General features: G+C 30.2%; 1 protein-coding gene across 3 annotated transcripts in view; it reads right to left on the bottom strand.

The window, feature by feature from the left end:
• LOC117174304 (solute carrier family 41 member 1-like) overlaps positions 1–26930 on the bottom strand; it is a 35641-nt gene that overhangs the window by 1731 nt on the left and 6980 nt on the right. For 2 of the 3 annotated variants that reach the window (XM_033363287.1, XM_033363288.1), the window contains exons 2-5: positions 4584–4703; positions 3376–3657; positions 2386–2660; positions 301–622 (exon numbers count right to left, since the gene is read on the bottom strand). In XM_033363287.1, coding sequence (XP_033219178.1) covers positions 301–622; positions 2386–2660; positions 3376–3655 — 877 coding nt within the window. In that variant the 5' untranslated portion in view covers positions 3656–3657; positions 4584–4703. Of the gene's footprint in view, positions 1–300; positions 623–2385; positions 2661–3375; positions 3658–4583; positions 4704–24494; positions 24912–26930 lie in introns of those variants that run through there. The other variant, XM_033363286.1, reaches the window with a different exon arrangement.

Genomic DNA, 26930 nt, shown 5'->3' with positions numbered 1-26930 from the left:
TAAAACTCAGTAAATAATGACTTATTTATTTGGAAATTAACGAAATTAAGTTTAATACGTGACACATGCGGTGATAAAAATCCGATATGGTCGACAAACAGTAAATACAACATTCTGCGTCAGCAAACAGAACAATCAAGATAATCAACATTAATTTTGTTTTTATAAGTTCTCTAATAACTTTTTTTACAGCTCGTCTGCTATTGCGACTTGTTTCACACTCAAAATGATTATTTATAATTGAATTAAAATGACATTTTCTGAAATAAAAGAAAATTGGTTATAATGAAAGAAAGTTACCCAAAATGAAGCAGGAACTTGTTGCAGTGCAAACACTTGCAGCAATCATTAAGAGAGAATGATTCCATGCAAATTTTCCATCTGCCGCTGATACCGAAATTGCAAAAATAGCAACTAATGATGCAGCAACGATTGCTTGAATTTGAACGAGAGCTATATTTCCAACAATCATTTTTATTATCTCTCTACAGGAAGACATGTTGCCTAAATTTGCTTGGGTACTGAGACGAGATGCGAGGCACATGTCCAAATTTCCTTTCAGTCCTAAAAGAGCTGGTACGAGAATAAACAGTTGTGAAATATCCCTGAAGACAGGCCAATTCTGTAAATTCATAAGGATTAGTTTTAACAACGAATCTGATATTGCATTAATTAAATTACTGGTTATGACAATATGAAACTTCCTAATGAATTGAGCAAATGCAAATTTTTACATTCTCATCAGAGAAGGTACTAGATTTTTATAAAATTTGACCCACCAATTTGATAGAATGGACAGATTGGATTCGCCTTGCGTATATTCTTTCAGTATCTAAAATTTGACCCAATGGGGACCAAATTTAGTGACGTTTTTATGACATCGTTACGAAATCCTTACGACAACTTTACGACAACCAATTTCCATGTCGTCAAGGTGTCTTTACGATGTCGGAAGGTCATTGTAACGATATGGACATAGGATGTCGGGAAGTTATCGTAAAGACGTTGTAACGATGTCGTAAAGACGTCGCCAAATTTTGTGCCCACTGGGGAGAAATTTTGGATAAAAATTTAAAAAGATGAAGCATTTTCAAAATTTTTAAGCCCACTTTTTTAAGATTTAAAAATTATATGCACGGTTATTAGCAGTACTAAGAAAGACAAACAATTCATCATGATGCCTCTTTTGAAAAAAAATTACCGGAGTTATAGTATTTAAAAAATTCCAAAAAATAAACGAAAACAAACATTTGAAGTCAAAGAAAACACGATATGAAAATATGTCAGAGAAAGAAAAACGTTGCATTTCTAAAACCGTGCATGGTTATCATAACAAATTTCAAATTTTTCTGTAAAATCAAATATTCGAATTTTTATTGCACAAAAAATAATACAAAATTGCATCTTGCGGCGAAACTGTGCAAGATAAGACAAAATATGAATGCACAAAAATTGTGCACCCAAAAAGCATCTACAAACTTGTTGCGAATAACTTTTTCAATGGACACGTAGTTTTTGGTTAATTCATGAAAAGCAACATAACAAATGAAAAAAAATGTTTTTTTTTTCTTTGAAAAAATAAACAAGCTATAAAAAAATCGATGGACAAATGTTGCTCATTAAAAAAAAGAGTGAATAATTATTCAAATTTGTCATTAATAATTTTTGGATAGGACGAGTAGATTTTCTTTTAATCGTAAGAAATAAGATTCAAAATGAAATTTTTGGAAAAACAACACAAGAGTTGAAAAAAAATGAAAAAATAATAGTTTTTCAACCAAAAAATATCTACAAATTTTTTATAAACTCTTTTTATAAAATTAAAGGGGACACAAGCTACAATAAGATTTTATTTAACAAAATTTCTTGTCTAAATTATATCTACAAATCTGAGAATCACCTTACCCTATGATGCGTATTTTAATTTGAAACGTAAATATAACATTGAAAATAAACAAATTAAATTTTTGTAAAAATCACAAAAGTTGCTATGAAGTGTTCAATAAACGTTTTTTTTCGGATGCGCACTTTTTTAAATTATAAAAATAAGCGAATGGAAAAACTTTTGTTTTAATACAAATGCATATTATGAATTGTAATAATATACATTTACTGAAATGATATACATTTTTCAGGCTATAATATACGTTTGACATAAAAGGTTTGAGCATAATGAAAGAGCTTTAACAAAGGAGAATTCATAATCATCAAAGTACAATTGTCGAAGCGTTGAGATTTGATTTTAAAATGGCTGCGCACACATGTGGGAGAAGTCTAAAGATCGAGCGCGAAGCGCGATGGCGAACAGTCACGCACCTTAGGCGCGGTCAAACTTGGGAGCCGCACGCACAGCGCGCAGATTTTTATTTTAAAGAATGTACTTACTTGAACTTCTGCAAGTACCAGTCCAGCACCAATTGTTCCTATACCAGCAATAAAAAACGGAACAGAAACTTGAAGAGTTGTGTGTTGCCATTTTTCATTTAAGCTACTATGCTTTTTTTCGGGATGACCATCCAGTCCATTTGGAAAAAAGGGGTCAGGGTCAGAGTTCGTTATGGAGGATATTGTTACTATTGAACTACCACTGGATAATGAACCACCTCCTGGACTTGAACTAGATTTTTCCTTTTTGTCATCTTTTGATGTTATTAAACCCGCTAAGAAAGAAATTAATTTCGTTAGATAAGTCATTTTTTTTATCCTTCTTATTAATAATTCACAACGATATTTGATAACACGATTTGTAAACCGCATGCAAAACGGATTTTAATTCCAAATATTTATATCTTTCTTTGATCTTTGGAACGGTTTGGAAATCTCTAATAACTATAGAACTCTAGAAGGGAACATTCTGTTGTGGAACAGATACAAGTCCGATATCAACAGTGCCGTTAAATGACAATTAACTGTGTCAAATGATTAATGGCACCTTTGTTCAAAATGCTGCATTAAGAATGAACGAATTTTTCAAAGTCGAAATAAAAATAATAGGTGTAATTAATAATAGAATTAATAGCAATATCATTAAAAAAAGAACTTATCAATATTTTCTTGGAAGTATTGAAGTCTAAGCCCACTTTAGGTAGTTTGAAAAATCTTTATTTACAACTTGCATATCTGTGACAGTATTTGCAAAACTCTTTCAGAGGACTTCACAGGAAAACCCGATTTACAATAGATTAAGATCTTGGACGTCATTATAAATTTTAATTGCTTTCTGTGGCGAAATGTTTCACAAGGTTTAATACAAGAGAGTATCTCTATAAATTTTGAACAATTTTCTCAAGTTTCAATTCTTGGTAATTACTTGTGACCTTGGATTCTTTTCTTTACCCGTATATTAACTTTTAAATTTCCTAATTTTGGTCTCACCTGCTACTTTTTGAACGATGGCATTGTCCGCTATGATGTTATCATTCGGGACATTTATCTTCACAGAATCAACATCGGCGTTGAATCCCGTAAACGTCACTCCGGAGTTTTCCTTTCCAGAAGTCATTTCAACAAATGGTTTGAAGACAAGGTTTTGAATTCGGTTTTCCGCGTTTATTCCATCTACTTGTTTTCCGTTAAAAATTAGCTGATCATCGCCTTCCGATTCTGTGACGTTAAGTAACGTAGGCTCAATCGCCAAGGCCGGAAAAACGACCATGTCTGAAAAGAGAAGAGCGTTGATTATTGTATAGCGGCACGTAATAATCCGGACGCCAACTCTTTTCGTGCCATGATTTTATTTCTTATTTTTAATTAACTTAGGGCATTATCAATTATAAAAAGCTAAAAGTACACGATTGCACCATAGACTTTCAATCAGACTCCCACGTTACACTTTAGTTTCTTGTCAGATTCTTTCTTCATTGTTTGATACATTAATGCAATCAGTAATTTATGGAAAAACAAAATATTGCGAAAGCAGTGTTCTAGAAAACAAGAAATTTCGCAACATTTTTCAATTCATTGTTCGAAGAGCCAACTGTGGCATCGATTGTCAGACAGGAGGATGATAAGAATCGTGAAATAATTTCAGAGATTCAGCGAACATTCGATCTCGCTCAGACTCGTCCAAGACTCCTTTAGTCATAAAAAAGGTATTTCAAGCTAATTTTATCAAAGGAGTTATCATATTTGAAAAAAAAATGTTTGCATAATTAATATATGTGGAATTTTTTTATTCAATGTGATGAAAGTTTATAAGAAAAGAATTAAAATTTACTATTAGAGGTTTTATCGGCTAGTGTAGTAATAATTATAATCACCCAATAAGAAAATTTATTGAGTAATTAAAGATACGTCATTACTTTGAGGCGCGAAGTAAAAGTCTTATTAGAGAGAGTAGTGGGTGTTTGATTCTTGTTGCAATAATAGAGAGATTCATGCTTATACAGAAGCAGTAGAATCTTAGATTAGAAATCTATCAGATCTATGGACATTCTTTCAATTAAGTTCGAGATTATGCTTGGAATACAATTGGCGTAAAATTAATGACAAATCTAATGAACATATTGAAAGTAACTGGACTTAATACATAGGTGTTAAACGATCGTGAATCAATTACATATGTCAATGATGATTTTGATTACCTTACTCTCTGCAGAGGGAAGGTTCGGTCATACGTCCTCAGCAGGAAATTTAGTGCAGGATCAATCTGTGATAATTTGTTGTCCGATCTTCCTAATTCCGTCAGCCTTAATCTGTAGGAACTGAAAAAGATTAAATAATATAAAATTAAATCAATATTTTATAGATTAATCAATAACAGTTTCTTTAATAGAGGCTAGATTCTGTGAAAAAAATATTTCTGAAGAAGTACAAAGGATCTTTTTTATTCTACTGGAAAGACATAAATTTCTATAGTTTTTTTACTATTAATAAATTTTTCAAGTCATGATGATAGCTTGAGATCTATATGTTTCGATGCAAGGACTTAAGGCTTATATGTGTTTTGATACACGATAGTTTGATAGTCGATTTTTCGTCATGCTAGAAAAATTTTATTACATAACTAACCTACTTACTTGTATAATTCTTAAAAAAAAAGATAACTCTTTTTGAGATTTTCTTCTGGATTTTCTTTTAAGTTCTAAATAAATTTAAATCAAAAATTTATTTTTGATAATTGATTCTTTGATATTTGTTTGATTATGTTTTGAAGAAATAATTTGAAGAGTAGTAATATAACATGCTTGAGAGTAGACTTACAAATCTAATCGAACAATCCTATAATTTGTATCATTTAAAAATCTGATTTATTAGGACACTTTTTACGTCGTTATTGATGTAAAATAAAACTTGTAATCTGAATAAATTCTCTCACGTAACATAACCAATCATGTTTAAAAAATGTCATCAATTTCAGGAGGACTGATGATCATTTTATCAAATCTTATAGATCAAATCATGATCAAATTAAAGGTCAAATTCTACGATTAATCATTGTCAATCTCTTGAATCATTCACATAAAATTGAAAAAATTAAATTCCACGAAAAATTTTGGAATTCAAAATCACAGCCTTGAAAGATGTCGTAAAGAAGATTAGGATTCAAATACTCTTATCTTAGGAAAAATTTCAATTAACAGCATTATCAATTGACGTACGTGTGAGGAGTATGAAGGTTTAAAACCTTATCTTTCTTTTTATGATGTTAAATAAACATTGTGGGATGTAATATGAAATTTCGTTACATCTAACACATTAAATCAAACATTGGAGTTGAGTAAATATAGCTAGAAAAATTCCATAAAAATTAGACTCAAATTATTGTTTGTTTCTTATTTATTATTAACGGTTGAAAAAATGTTTCTTTTTATAACGAATATAAGCATTATTTTCCTTGAAACTTTACAATTATTTCTACTGTTGGTTACGGTTGATTGTATAAAAACGGAACTAAATAAAACCAAGAGCAGATGGATGAGGATGTAAAAAGCTCTGGCGACAAAGGTCAAGTGTAAAATGTAAGAGCACTGAGATTAAAGCAATATTATACTAGAATATTTTATAAAGTTTGATTAATTTCTCTTTAAAGAAAAGAGAAAAATATATTGCGGAAAAATGGAATTATAATAAATTCCTGCATCTATTAAAATATTTAAGGATCCAAGAATTATACACAGTAAAAGAGAAATAATTAAAAATTTTAAATCATAAATTCAGTTTTGGAATCTAAGCATTCGTTATATCCTACATTTCAGCATTCTTTTTACTGTGTAAAATTGTAACGCTCCAAATTTGGCTGACTTTAAAGTTTAAAATCAGCAAAAAATTTGTCTTAATTTATGATGTCAATGTTTTAATTTTAGAATTGAACAATGTTCTTTGAAATGCAGATCAATTTTAATTGAGTACAGGTAAAATTTTCCTTCTTTAGGTTCACTTATCAAATAATTATCGGCAAAATTTTGAAGGAATAATAATTTCCAGTATATTGAATGCATTTGAATACATTTTAAGTAAATCGTTATAATTTATTAAAAATAAAACAGGTTACCTACTTAAAAAAATACAATAAAACTTAATTTCATTAAATCAAAAAAAAAAGATTTATTGCAGTGAGTTTTTTAATCCCGTACGATTCAGAAAATATCATTAGGTTTTTAAAAGCTAAACAAATTGCAACGCTTTTGATGTATTTTAAATTGTTTTAAGGGGTTTCTAATTATTTTAAGTGATTTTAATACTTTTTTTCGAGAGATTTTTAGGAAATTAAAAGGATTTCAACGGATGTTCGCCAATTTAAGAAATTACCAGGAATATCATGGGATTTCAAGAGTTTAAAAAATGTTTCAAGCGGTTTCAAATCATTTCTGAAAGCTACTTGAGGAATTGTAAACATTTCAAAAACTTTCACAAAATAACTGTGAATTTTAGTGGTCGAAGAAGACTTCATCAATAGATTTTAAAGAGATTTTAAAGGGTTGAAACAAATTTCAATTTAAAAAGTGTTATCAATATCAATGGTTTCAAAAATATTTTAGAGCATATCAGGACATTCTAAAAAGTTTTTTGTTTAAAAATGTGAGTTACGAAAGAACTAATATAGCACCATTCGATGCTACAGGAAAAATTGCATGGATTCCATGTGTTGGACAATTGTTTACTCAACCCTATTTGTTATGTAGTATAATAAAATGCGCAAGCGGAGGTCGTACGATGTAATTGTTTATTTATACTAAATAGAAAATATGGTTAAGGAAAAAAATGTATAACATATGGTGTCTACTTAATTTTTTCCTTAGAATCAAATGGTGGTATTGATTTTCGTAATTTATATTTTGAAACAAATTGATCATTCTGAAATTATTTAAAATGTCGAAATTTTAAATACTTATTGATGAAAAATCATCTTTCAATCAAATGTTTTTATCCACATATATATTTTTTCTGCAATGCCTACTTTAGCGTGTCCAAAATGATTTATAACGTTACAAGTTGTTTATAGGTTTTCAAATTCTGATCAGTTTTTGTTAGTAGTAACGTTCTAATAATAAATTACAACAATTTTTAAACAAAATATTTGATTCTACAATCAATTTATATATTAAAAAATTCGCTTTAATAAAGAGTTTATAACAGTTAACGTATGCATTCAATTAATTAATTATGTTCTTCAAGTATATCTTCAATAATTCTAATCAATAGCGACTTTATTAAAGCAATTGAATTAGATGAAAAAATCATGCTCTCAAAATTGATAATCTTGACACTATAATTGTTTGTATATAGTTACACATTAAATTAATATGGCAAATAGAAGAGTTTGAGGACGTCACAAATTTTATTCTGAGAATTTTCAAAAAAGAGACTTCAAAATCAATTAAGAAATTTTGTAAGGTTATTTTCTCGGATAAAACATTCTTTAACAGCTCAAGTTTCCAATTGAACCGCTGGCGATCAAAAGGGGATACGCCCGAAACGCCATCGTTCTAGTTAACCCCTGGGTCATACTTTTTTCAGGTAAAATTTTAATTTTTTAATAACATATCCTACTAGGAAATGGAATTGCGCATATGTTTAGTCCTATAAAGAAATGTAATGACTTTATTAGTTTTAGAAATAATCAAGAAAATGTAACTTTTTTCTGCAATCGCAAAATACGATTTTTGTGTGTTAAACTCGCCATAAGTTTAACAATAATAGGAATTTTGTGATACAAATTTAAAAAAATATGCACCATCATATAAAGAAACTAACTGTATTTATAGAATTTCAATTAATTGTTACTGAAAATTCATAACGACTTTTATTCTTCTCATGGCTTAAATTCAATATTGAAAGTTTGAAACTTTTCGGGAGTCAAGCGAATTTTCAGAAAATTAAAATTAACGATCACCTAAAATTTTGGTAGGATTCAGGGAAGTCTTCTGAAAAATATCAGGAAATTAAGTTTTATAGTTTTAAAATCACAATTTATTTAGGATCTCAGCGCTGTCACGTACGCGTGCTTGACTTTCCAATGACTTTAAAACTATAAAACATAATTGACTGTTATTTTTCAAAAAGCTTCCTTGGATCCCAAAAAAGTGTTTCTTTTAATTTTCTGAGAATTCGTTCGACTCCTGAAGCGTTTGAAACTTTCAATATCTAATTTACGTCATGAGAAGAATAAAAAACGTTAAACATTTTTGGTGATGATTCATTGAAATACTATCAATACTATTAGTTTCGTTATATGATGGTGCATATTTTCTGGAATTTGTATTACAAAATTCCTATTATTGTAGAACTAATCGCGAGTTGAACACAACAAATTCGTATTTTGCAATTACACATAAAAGTAACATTTTCTTGATTATTTCGAAAACTAATAAGGTCGACACATTTATTTATAGAACTAAAAATATGCCCAATAAAATTTACTATTGGGATATGTTATCAAAAAATTAAAATTTGACCTGAAAAAAATAAGAGCTAGGGTCAAACTAAAACGACGGCGTTTCGGCTATATCCCCTTTTGATCGTCAGCGGTTCAATTGTCAGACAATTTTTCTACGGCTGCAATAGTTCAAGAAATTGTTTTAAAGAATACATTTTTAAACAAATAATTATATTTGAGGATGATTAACTTATTTTAAAAATTGGAAACAGTAAAGTCCTAGAAAAAATTTTCCCCCAAAAAAATAAACATAGATTTATCAAAAAACAATCATTTTTTAAAAATTGGCAAAAAGGGACAAAAAGAAAAAATCAATTATAAAAACTGTTGTTGAAATAATTAGTTTTTATAAGGTTTAAACTTTTTCCATAGCAAATTATGTCTTTTCTTTCATAAGATATGGCTGATAATATCATTTCAATTCTCAAAATCGTAGAAAAGTTATGTGATTTTATTTATGCCATTCATTGTATTGGTAAATCGAGGTCGATTTTTTCACGATAGCTTTGTTTGATACAATAGAGGATTTCTTACCAATGCTTATCTCTTGATTCCAATATGGTTGATAATAATGTAAAAATTATCGAAGTGTGTAAATTGCTTTCGATCTTTGCTTATCATCTCCGTCAAATTAAGTCTGATCAACAACAGCTTGAGATTAATGAACGTGTGATTTGCACGTACATTCTTTATTGAAGAGTATTTTCTTAACTGAGCACAATCGGTTTGCGGATGTTGTTCATACAGTAATAAAAGTGTTACTAAACTAATGCGCACCTCAACAATGACCAACTGACCATTGTCGTCAAAGAAGTTTTTGACGTATGAGTGTCTTGACAACATCACTCGAAAATAGTCATTACACTATAACTATTCAGTTTAAATTGAAAGTTATTTGAAAACTAAATTAGTAGTTAGCTCTCTGCAAACCAGCACGATAATTAAATCTACTGCTTTCATTCATGCATATCGAAATCGATGAATAAATTCATGATTCTTTTAAATTATATTTTTCATTAAATGTCACAAAAGCAGATTAACATTTTACGGACATTTAGAAAATTGCTTTTTTTAAATTTATTGATTTTGCTCTGTAGTGATTGCTAGAAAGATTTATTTCGAGAATTCGACATGACAGTTTCATTTGAGAATACTACATATATATTATGAAATTTTCAACATTTTGAGAAATTTTAAATGATAGGGTTTCAGTTATAAAATGTGTCATTTTGATACTAAAAATTTGATGATTATAAAAACTGGCCAATCTTTGAACGCTTCAAATTAACAGGTTTCAAAATAAAAATACATAAACTTTCAGACAAGTTTCAAATTGTTCAAACCTATGGAGTCTCGGAAATAAATATTTGAGTTTTAAAAATTACAGTCGAAAATTTGGAATAAAATAAAAATTAGTTAATGACTTTTTTATTTCAAGCGGAAGATTAAAAATCCTATTATTCTCAGGAAGTAAGGCTTAGAATTATTGTGATATCTGTTTTTTGTTTTTCGTTTCCACTGTGCATAACTTCGCAATACAGAACCTTATTTTTGCAAACGTATATTTTAAGAATCAGTAAAAGTTTTTTAACTGGCACACTATCTAAGAAAATAAAAAATATTTCTTCTCGAAAGTTGTTTTTTAAGAAAGGGCGAATGAAAGTAAAAAGTTAAAATCTCATTAATCAAACACAGAAAAACGCTGGTGTTAAATTTGTTGCAGCTCAAATTTCATTGGGCTCCCAATGATCATTTGAGAGAGTTTTAAAGTCTCAAATGTATTCCTCTGAAGGTAGGTGCCCATGTGTGCATCTAGGGGAAAGTATCATTTGGAGACTGAATTTTGGCTCAGGCAGAATTGTGGAGTTCTGAACCGCGCTGTCAGCCACCTGAATACCTGTCAAAGCAACTATTCGCTTTGCGATATTAGCCTAAATAATTGTTAACAAGGAAACCAATTGAAACAATATTTACCTAATTTTCAAATTTCTTTCATTTAATTGGGCGTACCAATCACTTAGAATAAAATTATAACTTCCTAATACAACTTCCAAAAGTTAGGTTAGTCATGCCCGTCGACATTTAAACTAAAGCCGGGATGTATAGAAAAAGTCATGACCGTCTACATATACAATAAGGTATTTTCACTCCAATCACTAGCTCACTTCACTTCGTTGAATACTGAGGGGATAACAATTGACCAAATGCATGGGAATCGGTTAAATTTTGCTCTTTTTTTCTAATATCTTCGTAGAAAGTAATTTTTCTGTATAAGTGTAATTGAAAAATAGTTTTTCTTTTTTACGGACTATTTAATGCAATAATGAAATGATAATAATTTTCATTCATGCGTGCATTGGGGCTGAGCGCTGGTTGTCTACCCTTTGAAGCGCAATTCAAAATTACATTGAAAAACAATTCTTGTAATTTGAATAAATAATTATTAAAATATAAACAATAATGTATACAAATTGTGTAACTTTTGATTTCAGGCAAGAAAAATATAACACATATATTATATAAATAACAGTTTCTTTTCATTGCATTCCAAAGACCAACTTATATTTTACAAAACAGTTAATTCGAAAAGAAATTTCTTGGAAAAGTGATTGAAAATAATTAATTATAAGTTTTTAATCGAAAAAATTCTCAGCTGAAATTATTTTTAGAAAAATTCAAATATTATCATTATTAAATTCTACAATTAACTTCTATATATCAAGCTGCAGAAACATTATATGGTATTTCAACAAATGCATCTATTACAAAGTGTTTTGTGAACTATAAGTCAGTTTTTGGAGTTCAATGAAAATAAACTATTATTTATAAAATATGTGTTATACACTTTTTTCTTGTCTGAAGTCAAAATTTACACAATTTGAATACATTCTTGTGCATAATTTAATAATTATTTATTTAAATTACAAGAATTGTTTTTTTCTTTAATTTAATTTTGAATCGCGCACCAAGTGTGGCCGACCAGCGTTCAGCCCTAACGCAAGCGCAGTAGCTCAGGCTGCCAACAGTGAAATGAATCGTATAAAAATTTGAAGCTGGAATAACTTGCATTCACTGTCAATCATTTATATGATCAGCTTGAAGTTATGAGAAATTTTTTTAGAGTTTAAAAGAACAGTTCAAATTGATAAACATTTACAAAGCACGAATTCACAAAGGTGCAAAGCCTTGTATTACTAATATTGGTATAATTGACAGACAATAAAAGCGGGGATAAAAGAAATCTTTTATTTGTCGAGAGGCGAAGATAAAGAAGTTCATTGCTCGAAATATTCCACGTTGGCGGTCATCAATTTCGAGATGATTACTAGTTTCTCAATGTCGTTGAATCTTTTTAATGGAAGTAGATTATGATAAGATCAGTAACTTTACACCTATGCAAAATCAGCGGAGAATTTTTATTTGTCGGATCATGGTATTGCAGACGATCAGGCAGACATCATAAAACCACACGTGTCTCTCATATTCCATGTGTTTGCTTTCATATAGATAGAATATTAAATTACGACCGTACACGGATTTTTTAAATTGCATCCAAATTACTTTTGGAATCACAAAGCGTAAAAATCTTCTTCGAACATATCGTTATATAAATATTGTCCCACTGTTCATTGCAATAAGTCCATGAATGTCATGTTCCTTATGTTTGAATCTTTACGCGGAAAAAATTCAGCGAAGAGGAATTTTTGGTTAAAATAACCAAACGGATTCGATGCAAAGGCAGCGGGACTTGAGAATCATGACAACGTATTTCGAAAATTAATATTCTAATAATAGTGAACTTTATATTTCTTTGAAACCGTTTCTTGGCGGAAAAAGTGTAAATAGCTGCACTATTCTAAAATCTAAAAATCATTTTGGTGTTTGTGTCAGTTGCTTCTCAATTTATAGAAATAATACATATTTGAAAAAAAGCGGATCGAAAATAGCAGATTTATTTAGATTGGAGTGGAGTCATTCTTAAAGTTTTCCTGCATATTTGATAATCTTGAACACAAATTTAAAAAAAAATCATATCTCGAGACTTTCGAGTAACAGATTGAAAAAAATACGTGTTGATTGTTTTCGAGTACAAGCAAAAAAATGTTTTGTACAGAAAAAAAAGAAATATATATATATTCGGTTTTGATTCCTCTAGAATCAAACTGAAGGGCCTAAGACAAAGCCACCGAACGCGTCCTCGAATTGCGGATAGAGGGTCCCTGTACCATGGGTTTCTGCTGAATATGGTTACAAAAATGAATAGGTAATCGCTGACCACCAGGGGTGGTCCCGAAGGAATTAACCCCCAAACGGAGGTGTGAAAACCGTGCCGAAAGCGGAATGGCACCTGGGTGAGGTGTCAACTATCTAGTTGTTCAACTCACGCGGGAACGACCTACATTCAAAGGCACAATGCGGCACTAAGAGTTCTTTATTACCATCTCTGTCACTCTTACGGCATTAACCTTAATATCGCTCCTCTAAATGCTCCTAGGGAAATCGAGTCAATTGTCGAGAATGGGAAGTGCCGTATATACTGGAACTTGATATTCTCGACAATTGTTTCTGTTGCTCACTCGAGACCTGACATGGTTCTTCTTGACAGTACGCGTCCCGCATTCAGTGTGTGACTACATCACATCTGGTCGGAATTTTACCGCCAAGGTTCGAAAGTTCGCGCGCGAACTGCGGACCCGTTATCACACACTTAAAAAGTCAAAGCTGCTGACCATCAGGCAGCATATTGTTGAGAGAGTACGGATACTATCTGAAGCTAAGAGAAGTCTAGAGCGAAGGGAGAGATGGGTCAGAGAAAATCAACAGTTTCTCTCTGACCCATCTTGACTCTTCCAAGACCCTCCAGTTACTGTCGACGACCCGCCCAAACCAGAGGAGGTCGAAGTATTTTGGAGAAAATTCTACAAAATGCAGCATAGACTGGACGAAGACTCAGATAACATAAATAGCTTCAAGGAGCTGTGTAATGCCCTCATAACACCTGATAAAGAATGCCCACCCATCACTATCAAGGAGGTGAAAAAAGGATTAAGAGGGATGAAGAACTATTCCGACCCGGGACCAGATGGTATCAAAACCTTCTGGTGGAAGAAGTTTCCTTCAACCCATTAGCATTTGGCCCGTATTTTCACCTCATATCTAAAGTCGGAAGAGCCAATTCTGGAATGGTTGGTGAAAGGGCGCACAATACTCCTGCTGAAAATAGGCAACTTAGCTGACTCGAAGAATTACAGACCAATCACTTCTCTGAACACACTGTATAAGATATTCACAGCTATCCTAAATGATAGGATTGTTCGGGCAATTGAACCTGTGTGGCAAGAAATATATGAATAACGTGGCTCCAAGAAAGATATAGCAGGATGTCGGTGATCTATCGATGGCCTGGAGTGATTACCGGAAAGCTTTCGATTCGGCCTCCCATAGACTTATCATCTGTCTTTCGGAAAGCTTAACGGTTCAGCCGCAAATCATGAGGTGCATAGAGAGATTGATGCCGCTTCGGAAAACCAGATTTACTATCTCATCTGGAAAAAATCGTGTGATAACTATCAAGGTCACCTTTCAGAGAGGTCACCTTTCAATTTTTCAGGGCGACACCATGAGCCCACTCCTATTTTGCCTCACATTATTACCACTATCTCTAGCTCTTCGCCATTCCGACTGCTACTTTTGCGGCAAACCTGTAGATCGAAAGTACAAGATCACTCATGTATTTTACATGGACGATCTTAAGATCAATGCTAAAAGCAAAGAGCAGCGACATCTAGCTCTAGGGATTGTCGAACGATATACTAAGGAAATATGAATGGAACTTGGGTTAAACAAATGCGCCAAGGTTTATTCAAAGCGAGGAAAACTTAATGGCATCCCTGAAGACCCTGAGCTCGTCGATAGAAGCGCTATGCGTCACCTTTGCGCTGCAGCGACTTACACGTACCTGGGCGTGCCACAGAGTCGCATTCAGGATGTGACATATATAAAGGATACTCTCCGAAGCAGATACAAACATCTCATCCGGCATATTTGGTCTTCCGAACTGTCGGCGAGGAAAAAAGTATCTGCAACGAACACGTTTGCTGTCCCGGTAGTACTCTATTCATCAGAGTGGTACCGTGGACGAAGAACGAGCTCAAATCCCTTGATATCGGGACACGAAAGGTTATGCACATGAAAAAAAGCATGCATCAACAGACTCTACATCTCACGCCGTTAAGGTGGTCGCGGAATATTGCATTTCGAATGTCTTAACAACAGGATCATTCTGGGTACAGCACATGGAGTCGCAAATGAAAGAAACCCTCGTCTTAAAATGGCCCGAAAGCACAAGGAAGTGGGCAAAGGAGCGTTTCTGTACAAAGCAACACAGGAGGCTGCCGAAACACTCGGACTTAACTTCAGTATTAGGGCTGAGTACTCACATCTCGAGTATTCACTTCTGAAAGCCCGGACTAAGAAAGCATAAGAGAAAAACTTCCGTGAACAGCTCCTCGAAAAGAGGATGCACAGCATCTTTCACAGAAATGTGGAGGATCAGTCCATGTCTTGTGAGCTAACTTTTGCTTTCCTTAAATCACCCGGATTGAAGTCTGGCACGGAGGGTTTAATTTTGGCATGTCAAGACGGTGTCATTTCCACATACCGTCGTCACATTTTGAGCCAAGACATTCCCGAAGATAGTTGCAGGGCGTGCCATGCACGAACCTTAATATCGCTCCTCTAAATGCTCCTAGGGAAATCGAGTCAATTGTCGAGAATGATAAGTGCTGCATTTACTGGAACTTTATATTCTCGAAAATTGTTTCTGTTACACACTCGAGGCCTGACATGTTTCTTCTTAAAGTCAAGAAGCGAGCCATGTTCGTTATCGATTTTGCGGCGCCAGCTGACAAAAACATCATAGCCAAGGAGAAGGAAAAGAAAAACAGGTATAGAGACCTCATCAGGAAGTTGCGACGATTGTATCCGGAATATTCTGTCAAACTAATCGTCCTTATCATCGGCGCTCTTGGAGATGTCAAGCTTTCACTGGTTAGTAGCCTGAAAAGCATCCCTGGGTGTGAAGAATATATGCTAAAACACTTGCGGGAAAAATGCAGAAGGCGGTCTTTCTTGGGTCGCTCCGTGTCCTCAGGGTGCACGAGATTTTTGCCGGATCGTCGTATTGATTCCGTTACAGACTGTAACCACCTATCTCACGGTCGTGAGACGTGGTTGTGGCTGACATTTTACCGCGATTTCGCTGGGATCGGGTGCAGTTTTTCAGATTAGCACCCGCTCCCGGCGATCTTGATTTTATTAAAAATAAAAAATAAATCTTTTTTTCGATTCTTCTTTTCATGTTCAGAGTTTTTTAGAAACAGTTAGTTAAATGAAAAATTGCACGTAACAGTAAACATGTAACATAAAGCGCTTAATTTTGTTAGATCTACGTGCCCCATTTTAGACATTCAGGAGGCATGTTTCAGTTCAAAAAAGACAAGTTCTTATTTTTTTTAATGTTTTCATCAATGGCGATAATAATCTGCTGGTATAGATTAGTTTTCAATATTTTCGTTTCCGTTTTAGATGCCATAGGATTTGAGAATAAATAAAAATAGTATTTTTCTGGGAAAATAGTTTTGTAAGCAATATTATGTCTTATCTAAAAAATAAGTGGAACGACATTCTCGAAAAACTCTGACTCATTGTTGTTGTCTACCCGAGTGGTTGCATACTACGCGAATACGGCTTTATGTGACTGTTTTCAATCTTTTCTTATCAATTTTATGGAATTTTGTGAATTGCCATTTTCAAATAATGAATTTTAATTCGAGAAATTTATTTCTGAAAGGGAACATTCAAACTGTACATTATTCGTCAATAAGAATGAAATTCGGTTTAAAACTTTTTTTACCATATGTTTCAAAAACATGTAAAGGATTCACAGCCCCTTCATAAAATTTATTTCTGAATTTTTCTAAATATTATTGATAAAAAGAAACGTTTAATTGTAAATGCTTTTTATTATTAGTCAATAATTCTTTTCTTAAAATTTTGATGGCACACTACAATTTCGTAAACTTTGTCATACTTTTAAAGCGATAATAAATATGAAATTGTGAATAAAAATGTAGAATATCTTAGTCATCATTTAAGCTTTGATTTTAAAACTTTGAATTAATTGAAGAGATATTTCAAAGTTATTAAAAAATTCAAAAACAAATTAAAATTTAAAATTTTATTGCACTAAATGTAGATTTTAGAAGATTTCAAACAACATTTTACTTCAAAGTTAAAAAAATATATTTTCAGAAAAATTCCAATCATTTTCTGATATATTTAGACATTTTCAAAAAATTTCGAAAATAATCAAATATTTGAAAAGATATAAGAAAACTTAAAATAAAATATAGCAAAATCTTGAAGTTTTAAACGATTTCAAAAGATGACAATACCAATTTTTTACGATTCCTGCAAATATTGAGTCATTCTTTACTTAAGAAATTAATTTTAGGAATATATTTAAATAGATTTTAAAACATTATAAAAAGTTTACAAAATTGTGTAAAAAACTAATCCAGAAGATTTAAAAAAATTGTTGGATATTTTGAAATATTTACCCTGGAAAAATTATATTTATATAAATTCAAAGCAAATAAGCTTAAAAAATAAATATTCACTCGAAATTTTTATTTTGTAATAAACATAATTTTTCTCTTCAAAGAATAATTTGTTCAAAATTGTTTTTATTTCATGCATAACGGAACTTTACGTTTCGGCACTCACACAGTCCGAAAATTATAAAATGTTATCAGTGGCTGTATGTCTATATGTCTCTCCGTATGGTTACCTGAATGTTGTAGCCACTTTAACTTTTCAAGCATTTGTCCATTCGAGTGAGCCTTTGCTACACTTATTGAGGGTTCCAAAATGAAGGTCAAGTTTATTAACCAAACATTTCGAAACAAAATCAAAAAATTTAAAGCATTATCAATATTTAATTTTTTTCTTCAAATTGCAGAAATTTGTTTTAAAGTTTCTTATAGATGGGTGTTAGATCATTTTCAAAAAAATGCTCTTATTATTTTTAAGAGATTCGTAAGTTTATAGCGTACTTTTTATTAGATTTTCACAAAATTTACGAATTATCTTGATAAACTTATTCAATTCAACAAAAATTTAAAAAGTTCTGAATTAAATAATCAATGTTTAGTTGTCTTAGAAATGAAGTTCGAACGAACGGAATCAATGCCTACGGCTGAATGTCTCTATTTATTCAATTAAAAAAAATTGTGTTGTTTTATTAACATTATATTGAAAAATATACCTAATTCTCATAGGCTGTTCAATTTTGTCTACGCAGCGTTTTAGTGTTCAAAGCGAATTGACTTCATAACCTAATTATCGAGCGCGAGAGTCAAAATGACAATGTAATCGTCAAAACCGCAGGTGTTTTGAGAACCTTCTTTAAAAATAAATTTATAAATAAAATTTTCGTTTCAATTTATAACTTTAATTCCTCAAAAAGTGAAATCAAACCTTTCGATTCAAGTTACAATATTTATGATATTTGGAAAAATGTAGTTGAAGTGTAGACATTAAACGTAAGAAAATTATATTTGATTAAAAATTTATTTCTTTTTTGATTGAGGACTCAATTACTTCGTTAAAAATTCGTCTTTTGTAATCAAAATAAATTTTTTTCAGTTTTAACATCAACTGTAAGATTTTTTGTTGAGAATTCATGTTTTTTTGTTTGTTAAAAATTAAACTACTTTGTTAAGAAGACCTTTTTTTAGTTGATAATTCATAATTTTGGTAGACAATTCGTCTTTTTCTGGTAAAAAAATTAATCTTCATTATTTTTTTGTTAAAAACACATTTCGTTAAACATTAATCATTATTAATAAATGCAACTGTTTTTTAATAAAAAATACATTCTTTTTGTATTGAAATGTCAACTATTAAATTTTTCTTTTGAGAATTTATCTTTTTTGTTTGAAAATTTACCTTTCTGGTTAAAGATGAACTTTTTTGTTAAAATTGTGATTTGACATATTTTAAAATTACAATAACCTTTTTGAATTTTCTCAAGAATTTCAGAAAAGTTGTATTTATATAAACCTTACAAACAATTAAACAAATAAAACGGAAAAAATAGTGATTAGAAATTTTTATTTTATATTCTAAATTATTTTTCCTCTCAAATAGAGAAACTAAATCTATTCGCGCGTTGCGCACAATTGACGTTGCTAGATCTATCTTTAAAAAGTGGCGTAACAAAGTATCTCAAAACTCTTGCACTTATTGTTGTTAAAACCCTGATTGGGTTTTAAATAACTTGACATTGATACATTTATTATAATTCAAATTCAAATCCGCGACACAGAAGAAAGCTGGGCTCATGTTGAATCAAATTTTGAACTATAATTGGAACGCAGCACTCTTTAGTCAAAAAGGACTTAAATTTATGATTGTTATGGTGAAAAAATATTTCATGATTCTGAGAAATACATATTTCAAATTATTATATACTTTGATAAGAGAGTGAAACTTAATTCAATTGAAAAAAATGAATTGTATATTGCCGTCAATTATTTAATGCCGAGGACTTGATCATTCAAATTTTTTATGTACATCAGATATTAGGATTTCAAATTTATTCCTAAATTTTAAAAGATTTCAGAAGATACAATTGGGTTTTGAAAAGCTTCAAAGTATTATAACGTTTCCGAAATATTTGTATGGATTTTTTATTATTTCAAGCGATTTCAACAGATTTCAAGGGATTATGAGTAATTTAAAAGGATTTCAAGGGATTTTAGACCAATTTAACATATTGTAAAAAATGTCATGGCATTTCATGCAATTTTAAATCCTTTATAGGGACTGTAAAAATTTCAAAGACCTTCAGGCAGTATTTCTGAACTTAAACCGGTTTACGAAGATTTGAAAGAATTTTTAGGAACTTCAAAGCCTTTCAAAAGATTTTGGAGATTCTCAAAGTATTTCAACCTATTTCAAGAAATTTCACATCACTTACAAAAGGATTGTAACTAACTTTAAAACATTTCGACAGATTTCACATAGATTTCATAATACTTTGAAGTGATTCAAATTTTTTTCAATAAATTTTCAATAATCCTTTAAGATTTCATGGTCTATGAAAATATTTAAAGGTATTTCACATGATTTGCATGGATTTTAATTAATTTAAGAATATTTCAAGGGAATTTTAGAAATTTGAAGGATTTTGTCAAAGTTTTCAATGGATTTTAAGAGATTTCAAGAGATGTATAGAGACTTCAAAGTATTTTAAAAGATTTGAAGGATGTTTGAAGCATTTAAAAATATTTAAGAGGATTTCAAAATATTTAAAAATATTTCAATAAGATTTTAAGGATATCAAGTAATTTAAAGAGTTTTAAAAATATATAAGGCATATCAAATGATTTCATGGGACTTATTCGGCTTTCAAATATTTTCAATTGTGATTACGATTAATTAATCGTCATTTTCATAAATTTTGAACGGTGTACGGCAATTAAATAATGTCGCGCCTATTAGCGCGCGTGTTTGTTAACTGATCATAGTAAATATCCTAGAGTAGAAGTTTTTTAAAAATCAAATATGATAAAATTATAACTTTGTGTATTCTTCTATTCTCGAAAATAGCTGCCTGAAAAAGTTTTTTTCCATGAAATGTTTCAATCTGATATTGACTCAACTATTCATGATGTTGACGGGAAATCCCGTCAATTAACAAATTCACAAATTTGAGGTTTTATTTGTTGTTTGGTAGCAGAATCTGAATTGGATAATTCCACAGGAGACTATCATTAGGCAGTTATTTTTATCCTTAATTAGACTTTTATATATGTATTTGAGTAACTAAAATTAATCTCCTGAATCATATTGATCAAATCAATGCTATCTGTTTTTCTTAATATTTTTACGAATTTTAATCTTTCTGGCGCGCCTGGATATAAATTATTACATAACTTTCTCATAATTTTCAGGTTATTATTCAAAACATTAAATTTTTATTATAGGTTTTTTTTTTGAGTAAAAGTTCCATTTTCGATATATACTGAAGTTCGATCATGGAAAACTGTTATGATATCAAGTTCAATCTAGGAAATCAGAAACGCAATTGCTTTTCATTTCCCTCTATTTTCAAACTATATAAACATGGCTATTTTTACAAATAAAAGTGACGCAATGCCAATAAATGCTCGTGATTTACTCAATTGGGATTAATTTGTTGTGATGTTCAAAAATTGACATGTATTTTTTTTCTACTGTGTTGAAGTTTACTCTTAGACAAAAGTCATTTAAAAAATTTTAAATTTAAACATTAAAAACTGTGAAACTAAAATAATTTTAGTTTTACAGTTTTGAAAGTTTAAATTTTAATAATTAATTTGAATAACTTAAAATAATTTTCAATAATGCAATACTTAAAATTATGGTAAAAGGTGTGAAATTCAAATAAAAAAAATTATTATTAGTTAAAAAATGTCTAAAGTGGCAAAACAATGTATTTTAACAATCTTTTTTACAATCGAATTTTTTCATCGCTTCTTAACAATATTTGATAAATGGTTTCATTTTAATAAATGGAGACCGTAAAACCATAAGGTTCTATCTTGAATTTTTATTGTCATTTGATTCTCATTTCTTCAGATTGTAAAATAATAGAAAAAACTGCTGTTTCCAATTTTGAAGGAAAGAAATTCTATAGTTAAAACGTTATAAAATTTGTTTAAAAAATAATTAAAAACACAAATAAGTATATTTAAAGATTGTTTAATTATTTTTCAAATTAGAAACAGTAGAGTTTTAGGGAACTTTTTTTGTTAATAATAAGTCATGATTTATTCAAATTCAACCATTTTGAACAAAATCGTAAGAAACGTTATTAAAAAAATTTCATTACAAAAACTATTTTTAAGCTGTTTATTTTTCGTCAATTTTAAACTTCTTTGGTACAAAATATGTTGATTTCTAAAGAAAATTAGGAGATACATATGTTTCCGATTTGCGAAAAAAATTGTCTACGAAGTTATGCGTATTCGAACTTTCTGCTTTGTTAAAAAAAAAATAAATAAAATTTTTCCTTCAAATAAAAAAGTATTTTCTGAGAAATTCCATCTTTTTATTTTGTTCTTCAAATGAAAAACTATTTTCTGGGCAATTACACCTTTTTTATTTGCCGGCTAAACAATTTTCGAGACCAGGAGTATTTTTTTCCTAGAAATACCTACAATTTTCTCATTTTTTTCTCGTATATGATGCAATTTATGACGAAAAAGCAAGAAATATTTTTTGCAAAACTTTTTTAAATGTGCGAAAGTTTAGCCTAAGATTTTTTCGTATCTGTCGTCGTTTGTAAGAAAAATTCGATTAAATGAAAAAAGCTTCTCCTAGTAAAAAAGCTATTTAGTCCGCATAAAAATTATAGGATATCTTCCTTGCAGAATGCCTAATTTAACGAAAAATTGGAAAAAAATATAAATGTGTTTTTCTGTTAGAAAATCAGAACCTCAAAAGAAATCTCAAATCTCTGATTTAGATTTAAAGTTATAAAGATTTAATAATATTAAGATAAAAATAAATTTTTTTTACATCGAAAAGCCTATTAAAATTCTGCGCTTAATGTGCCCAAGTTGAAGGTAAAATATTAATTAAAAAAAAAGCTATTGCAAAGAAACTTTAAATTTCGAAGTTTTCAAACAATTGGAATAACTTAAAAAATAATTAACGTTTTTTTATGAGCTTGGGCTTATTTTCAAGGTGAGTTTCCAAAGTATTTCAGCAAATCTGCAAAATTTTCGAAAAAATTTTAATTGGAGACAATTGTTATAAACAAATTCGTCTTTTTTAATGATTTCATCTCTTTTTTATTTCAAAACGACGGGTTTCTCATTCATATGATCTTTTTTTGTTAAAATTTTAACTTCTTGGATAAAAGACGAAGTAGTTTGTTTAACATTCACTTATTTGGTTGATGATTCATAATTTTAGTTTAAAATTCATCTCTTTGGCTGAAAATAAAATATTTTTATATCACTCTAAACTCAAAATCTCAACTTTGACATGATTTTTTTCGCCTTCCGTGGTATAAAATACTGTTCGATATTTGTGTGAAAGGTGATTTTGAGCGAATGAGACTTTTCTCACTCGCTTCGCTCGTGCGAGGAACGTCTTATTCGCTAAATAGTCACCTGTCACATACGTATCGAAATGTACTATGTTAAAACTTGTTTTTTTTTTATCGGCAGAAAATTAGTCTTCTTGGTTGAAAATTCATTTTTTGTTGAACATTCATAATTTTGGCGGAAATTTCGTCTATTTTTTGTAAAACATTATTTCTCTCGGTATAAATTTAAAGTATTCAATTGAAGATTTATATGTTAGGGTTAAAAAAGTAAAATGTGTTGTAGAAAATTCATTTCTGCTGTGAAATATTTGATTTGGTTGTTTTTTTAAAATACAACTGGTTCAAAATTCATCTTTTTTTGGTTGATTATAAAACTATTTTGTTAAAAATTTGTCTTTTTTTATCAGTTAAACTGTTTTTTACTAAAAACTAAATTTTTCTTGGTTTCAAATATCAACTATTACATTTTTTCTTGAGAATGCATCCTTCTTGTTTGAAAAATGTACCTGTTTGGCTGAAGATTAACTCATATGTTGAATTATGATTAGAAAAACCTGAAATTATTAACTACTTTTTTTTTTAATTTTCTCGAGAATCTTATTAAAGTTAAATTTATGAAACCTTAAAAAACAATTAAACGAAAAAATCGGAGAAAACAGGATATTGCTAAATTGTTAAGATATTTGTATAATTTTCGCCTAGATTCTGGCCTAAGGTCGAACTCGGTGCAAAAAAGTCAAAAAATTTCCCATAATGATTGTATTCACCACAGGATTAAAAAAAATTTTAAATATCAATATTTTTCATAATTATTACTAAAGTTTATCAAAGTATGATAAAAAACGAAACTCTTGGGTAGAATCTAGAGTAAAATTCTAAAAATACCATAATAAAGTAGAAAAATACAACGGAGACTTATTTTAAAAATGAATCCAAGAACTTTAGAAAATGTTAGTTATTTCCAGAGTTATTCTAATTTTTAAAAACATCAAAATTTGGGATTTCCTGGGGAAGTGGAAACAAGAGGTGTTGTAAATTTTTTTCAAAAATTAAAATATTAATATAAAAATACCAAAAATTAAAAATTAAATTGTATAAATTCATTTATTAAAAACAAAATACTTATATATGAAAGTTCCTATTAAATAATCAAAGTTTCTATTTGCCTCTCCTCGTTTCTACCAATAATTGAGACTTTGGAACACTTCATAGATAACGCGAACATTAAATTGTTTGCATTATCGGCTATTCGGCCTCCATTAGTTCGTTTACACTCCACTTATATAATTTTTATTGAACTCTCTAATCTTTACAAAATAAAATAAATTCTGTAATTTTCCGGAAAATAAAAATAGTCACAAAATGAAAAAATGCATGAAAAATGGAATATTCTTTTTGGCGAAAAAGCACTAATTTGAAAAACAGTACTATTGAAAAAAACACTATACTCACGACGAAGACACATTTCGATGAATTTGCGCCAGCGTGTCGAAGCTTAGCCGGGAAATTCCGATCGCTAAAGAAATCAAAAACGGTGAAGAGGGCGAAGCGTGAATCTTTCGATTGGAATCAAGAAAGAATTCTCGATTCCTGGATAGAATTTTTATAGACTTGCAAAAAATCTATCTGTTTGCGAAAAGTTTGTCGATTTAAAAAAATCACTTCCGGTTTTCGATTTCTTCTTTTGCGATTGAACGCAAGAAGTGGAGTTGTCGAGAGACTTTTTGAGTTTAGAAGAGCGAAAAAAAGGCCGCAAAATTTATAACATCGGAGGATGGCATTACTTCTTGTGGAGTGTGTTGGGAGCGAGAGATTCGTAAAGTGAATGGGGAACCGTTTCGGGCACGCGACAGCACTTGACTGATAATGCAGAGAATCAACGGAGGCGCTACCGCTACACTTTTCCTTAGCATTCGTATCCGTTGATGATGACGACGTGACACGTGTTTTGTGTTAAATGATTGGCGGAGAAAATTTATCTGGATTCCCCTATGTCGACTTTCTTATCTTAAAAGTTACATTGTTCATTGGCTAATTTTTTTTTTAATTGATCGCATTTTGCGCTGATAAGAATCCTGTATATGTTTTCGATAAGAATTACTTCTTTAATTTTACTTGTAAATTATAGCGAAGTAGAAAAAAATAATTTGAAACATATCAACGCTAAAAAAATCGGCATTTTTCTTTCACTTTCTGCCAAAAATCACCTTTGTTTGGAGAAAAGTGGGTTACTTTTTTACCTTAGCTGATATCATATTTTATGTTAGATAATAAAAAAAGGTTATGTTTTCTTATAACTTTTTAAGTCTGCCACTGAGAAAAATAAATTAATGAACAAGTGTCATTTTTTATTCAATTTGTAACGATGATTTCTTGGAATTCATAGTATTCTTATGAAATACGAGTGAAATTGATGTACTTTTACGATTAGTTAAAAATATCTGTTCTTTCGAAAATTTTGAAACAATATTTGTAAACAAATATAGTTTAGCAATGTCTGAATGAATAGGCTAATTTTTTCTAAGAATCAACCAGAGATGTCCCTTCAATGATTTTATGTGGTCATATTTTATAATTCTAAAACATTTATTTATTTAAACAGTTATTAAAAACTATTGCCTAATTTTAGAATTCTTCCATGAATAGACTCAATTTTTTATAGAGATTAAACTAAAAATGATTTTCCAGTGACTTTTCGCTTTTATATTTTTCGAATTATCAATAAATATCGATTATGTAAACAATTTCTATCAATAAATACATATTTTTATCTTTCCACCATGAGTAGTATAATTTTTTTTTTAATCGTCTATGAATGTCTCACCAAAGACCTCTTGTTTTAATATTTTTTAAATTTACAGCAAATGTTAATTATTTGAACAACTATTACAAACAGGTACCCATTTTGACCTCTTTTCCCTCAGCAAGGGTCATCCATAAATCACGTGGCTCTAAAATGGGGGTGCTCTGAAATTAATGAAAATTTGTATTTATCTTCAATTTCAATTAATAAATGCAAATATTAAAATATTAAAATTGTTAGTTTGAAAAGATCTTTGTTGGGAAAATAGACCGATTTTTTAAAAATTGTTATGAGAAACAAAATTATCCTTCTTGTTACATGATTGAGCTCTTGAGAAATAAAAAAATGTTATTCAAATACACTTATGGTGTAACCTAAAATGACAATACGCGATTAACAGCTTGAAAATTTTTTTCTATTTCGCTGTCACTTTTTGTAAATTTTAGTGATTTTAAGAGAAGTGACGTGATAATAAACGGGAGGGAAGGGGTATTAATAACATCGTGGGCAGTGAAGTTGGGGGTGGGGGATCAAAATTTAGCCAAGAACCGATGATGTGATTTATGGATGACCCCTTAGTATGCATTTTCTTTATGGAATCGAATAAGTTTGTTTTGCCATAGAATTATGCTTCTCATGTTTTGTAATTTAACACATTTGTTTCTTGATTTAAATAATTATTATAAACAAATGCCCATGTTTACCGTATATTAAAAGACTCAATTACACAGGCCAACAATTCTCAGAACCAGAGACCAGACCTACTATTCCCGAAGGTTTTTGCTGCGCTGAATCCGAATCTGACCTCAGAAAAATTCCATCACCCTCAGTTTTCGAGATATTCTAACCTAAAAGGGTCAAAAACCCGTTATTTTGATGTGTTCGAGGCCCCGTAACATCGCGAAAAAATTTTTTTTCACAAACTGACAATGGCATCGTAAAGAACTACTCTTTACCTTCAAAATGCGATGCCTAACCTTTTCATAAGATTTTTCATAGCCGAGATATGGCGGATTCAAATATGAAAAATTTCACCCCCAAGCCCGGTAACTTTCAAGCCCATAACCTGAGACTCCCATAACCCG

This window comes from Belonocnema kinseyi, chromosome 6 (assembly GCF_010883055.1).
Source record: "Belonocnema kinseyi isolate 2016_QV_RU_SX_M_011 chromosome 6, B_treatae_v1, whole genome shotgun sequence".
NCBI lineage: Eukaryota > Metazoa > Arthropoda > Insecta > Hymenoptera > Cynipidae > Belonocnema > Belonocnema kinseyi.
This window is presented reverse-complemented; position numbering and strand designations above follow the sequence as displayed.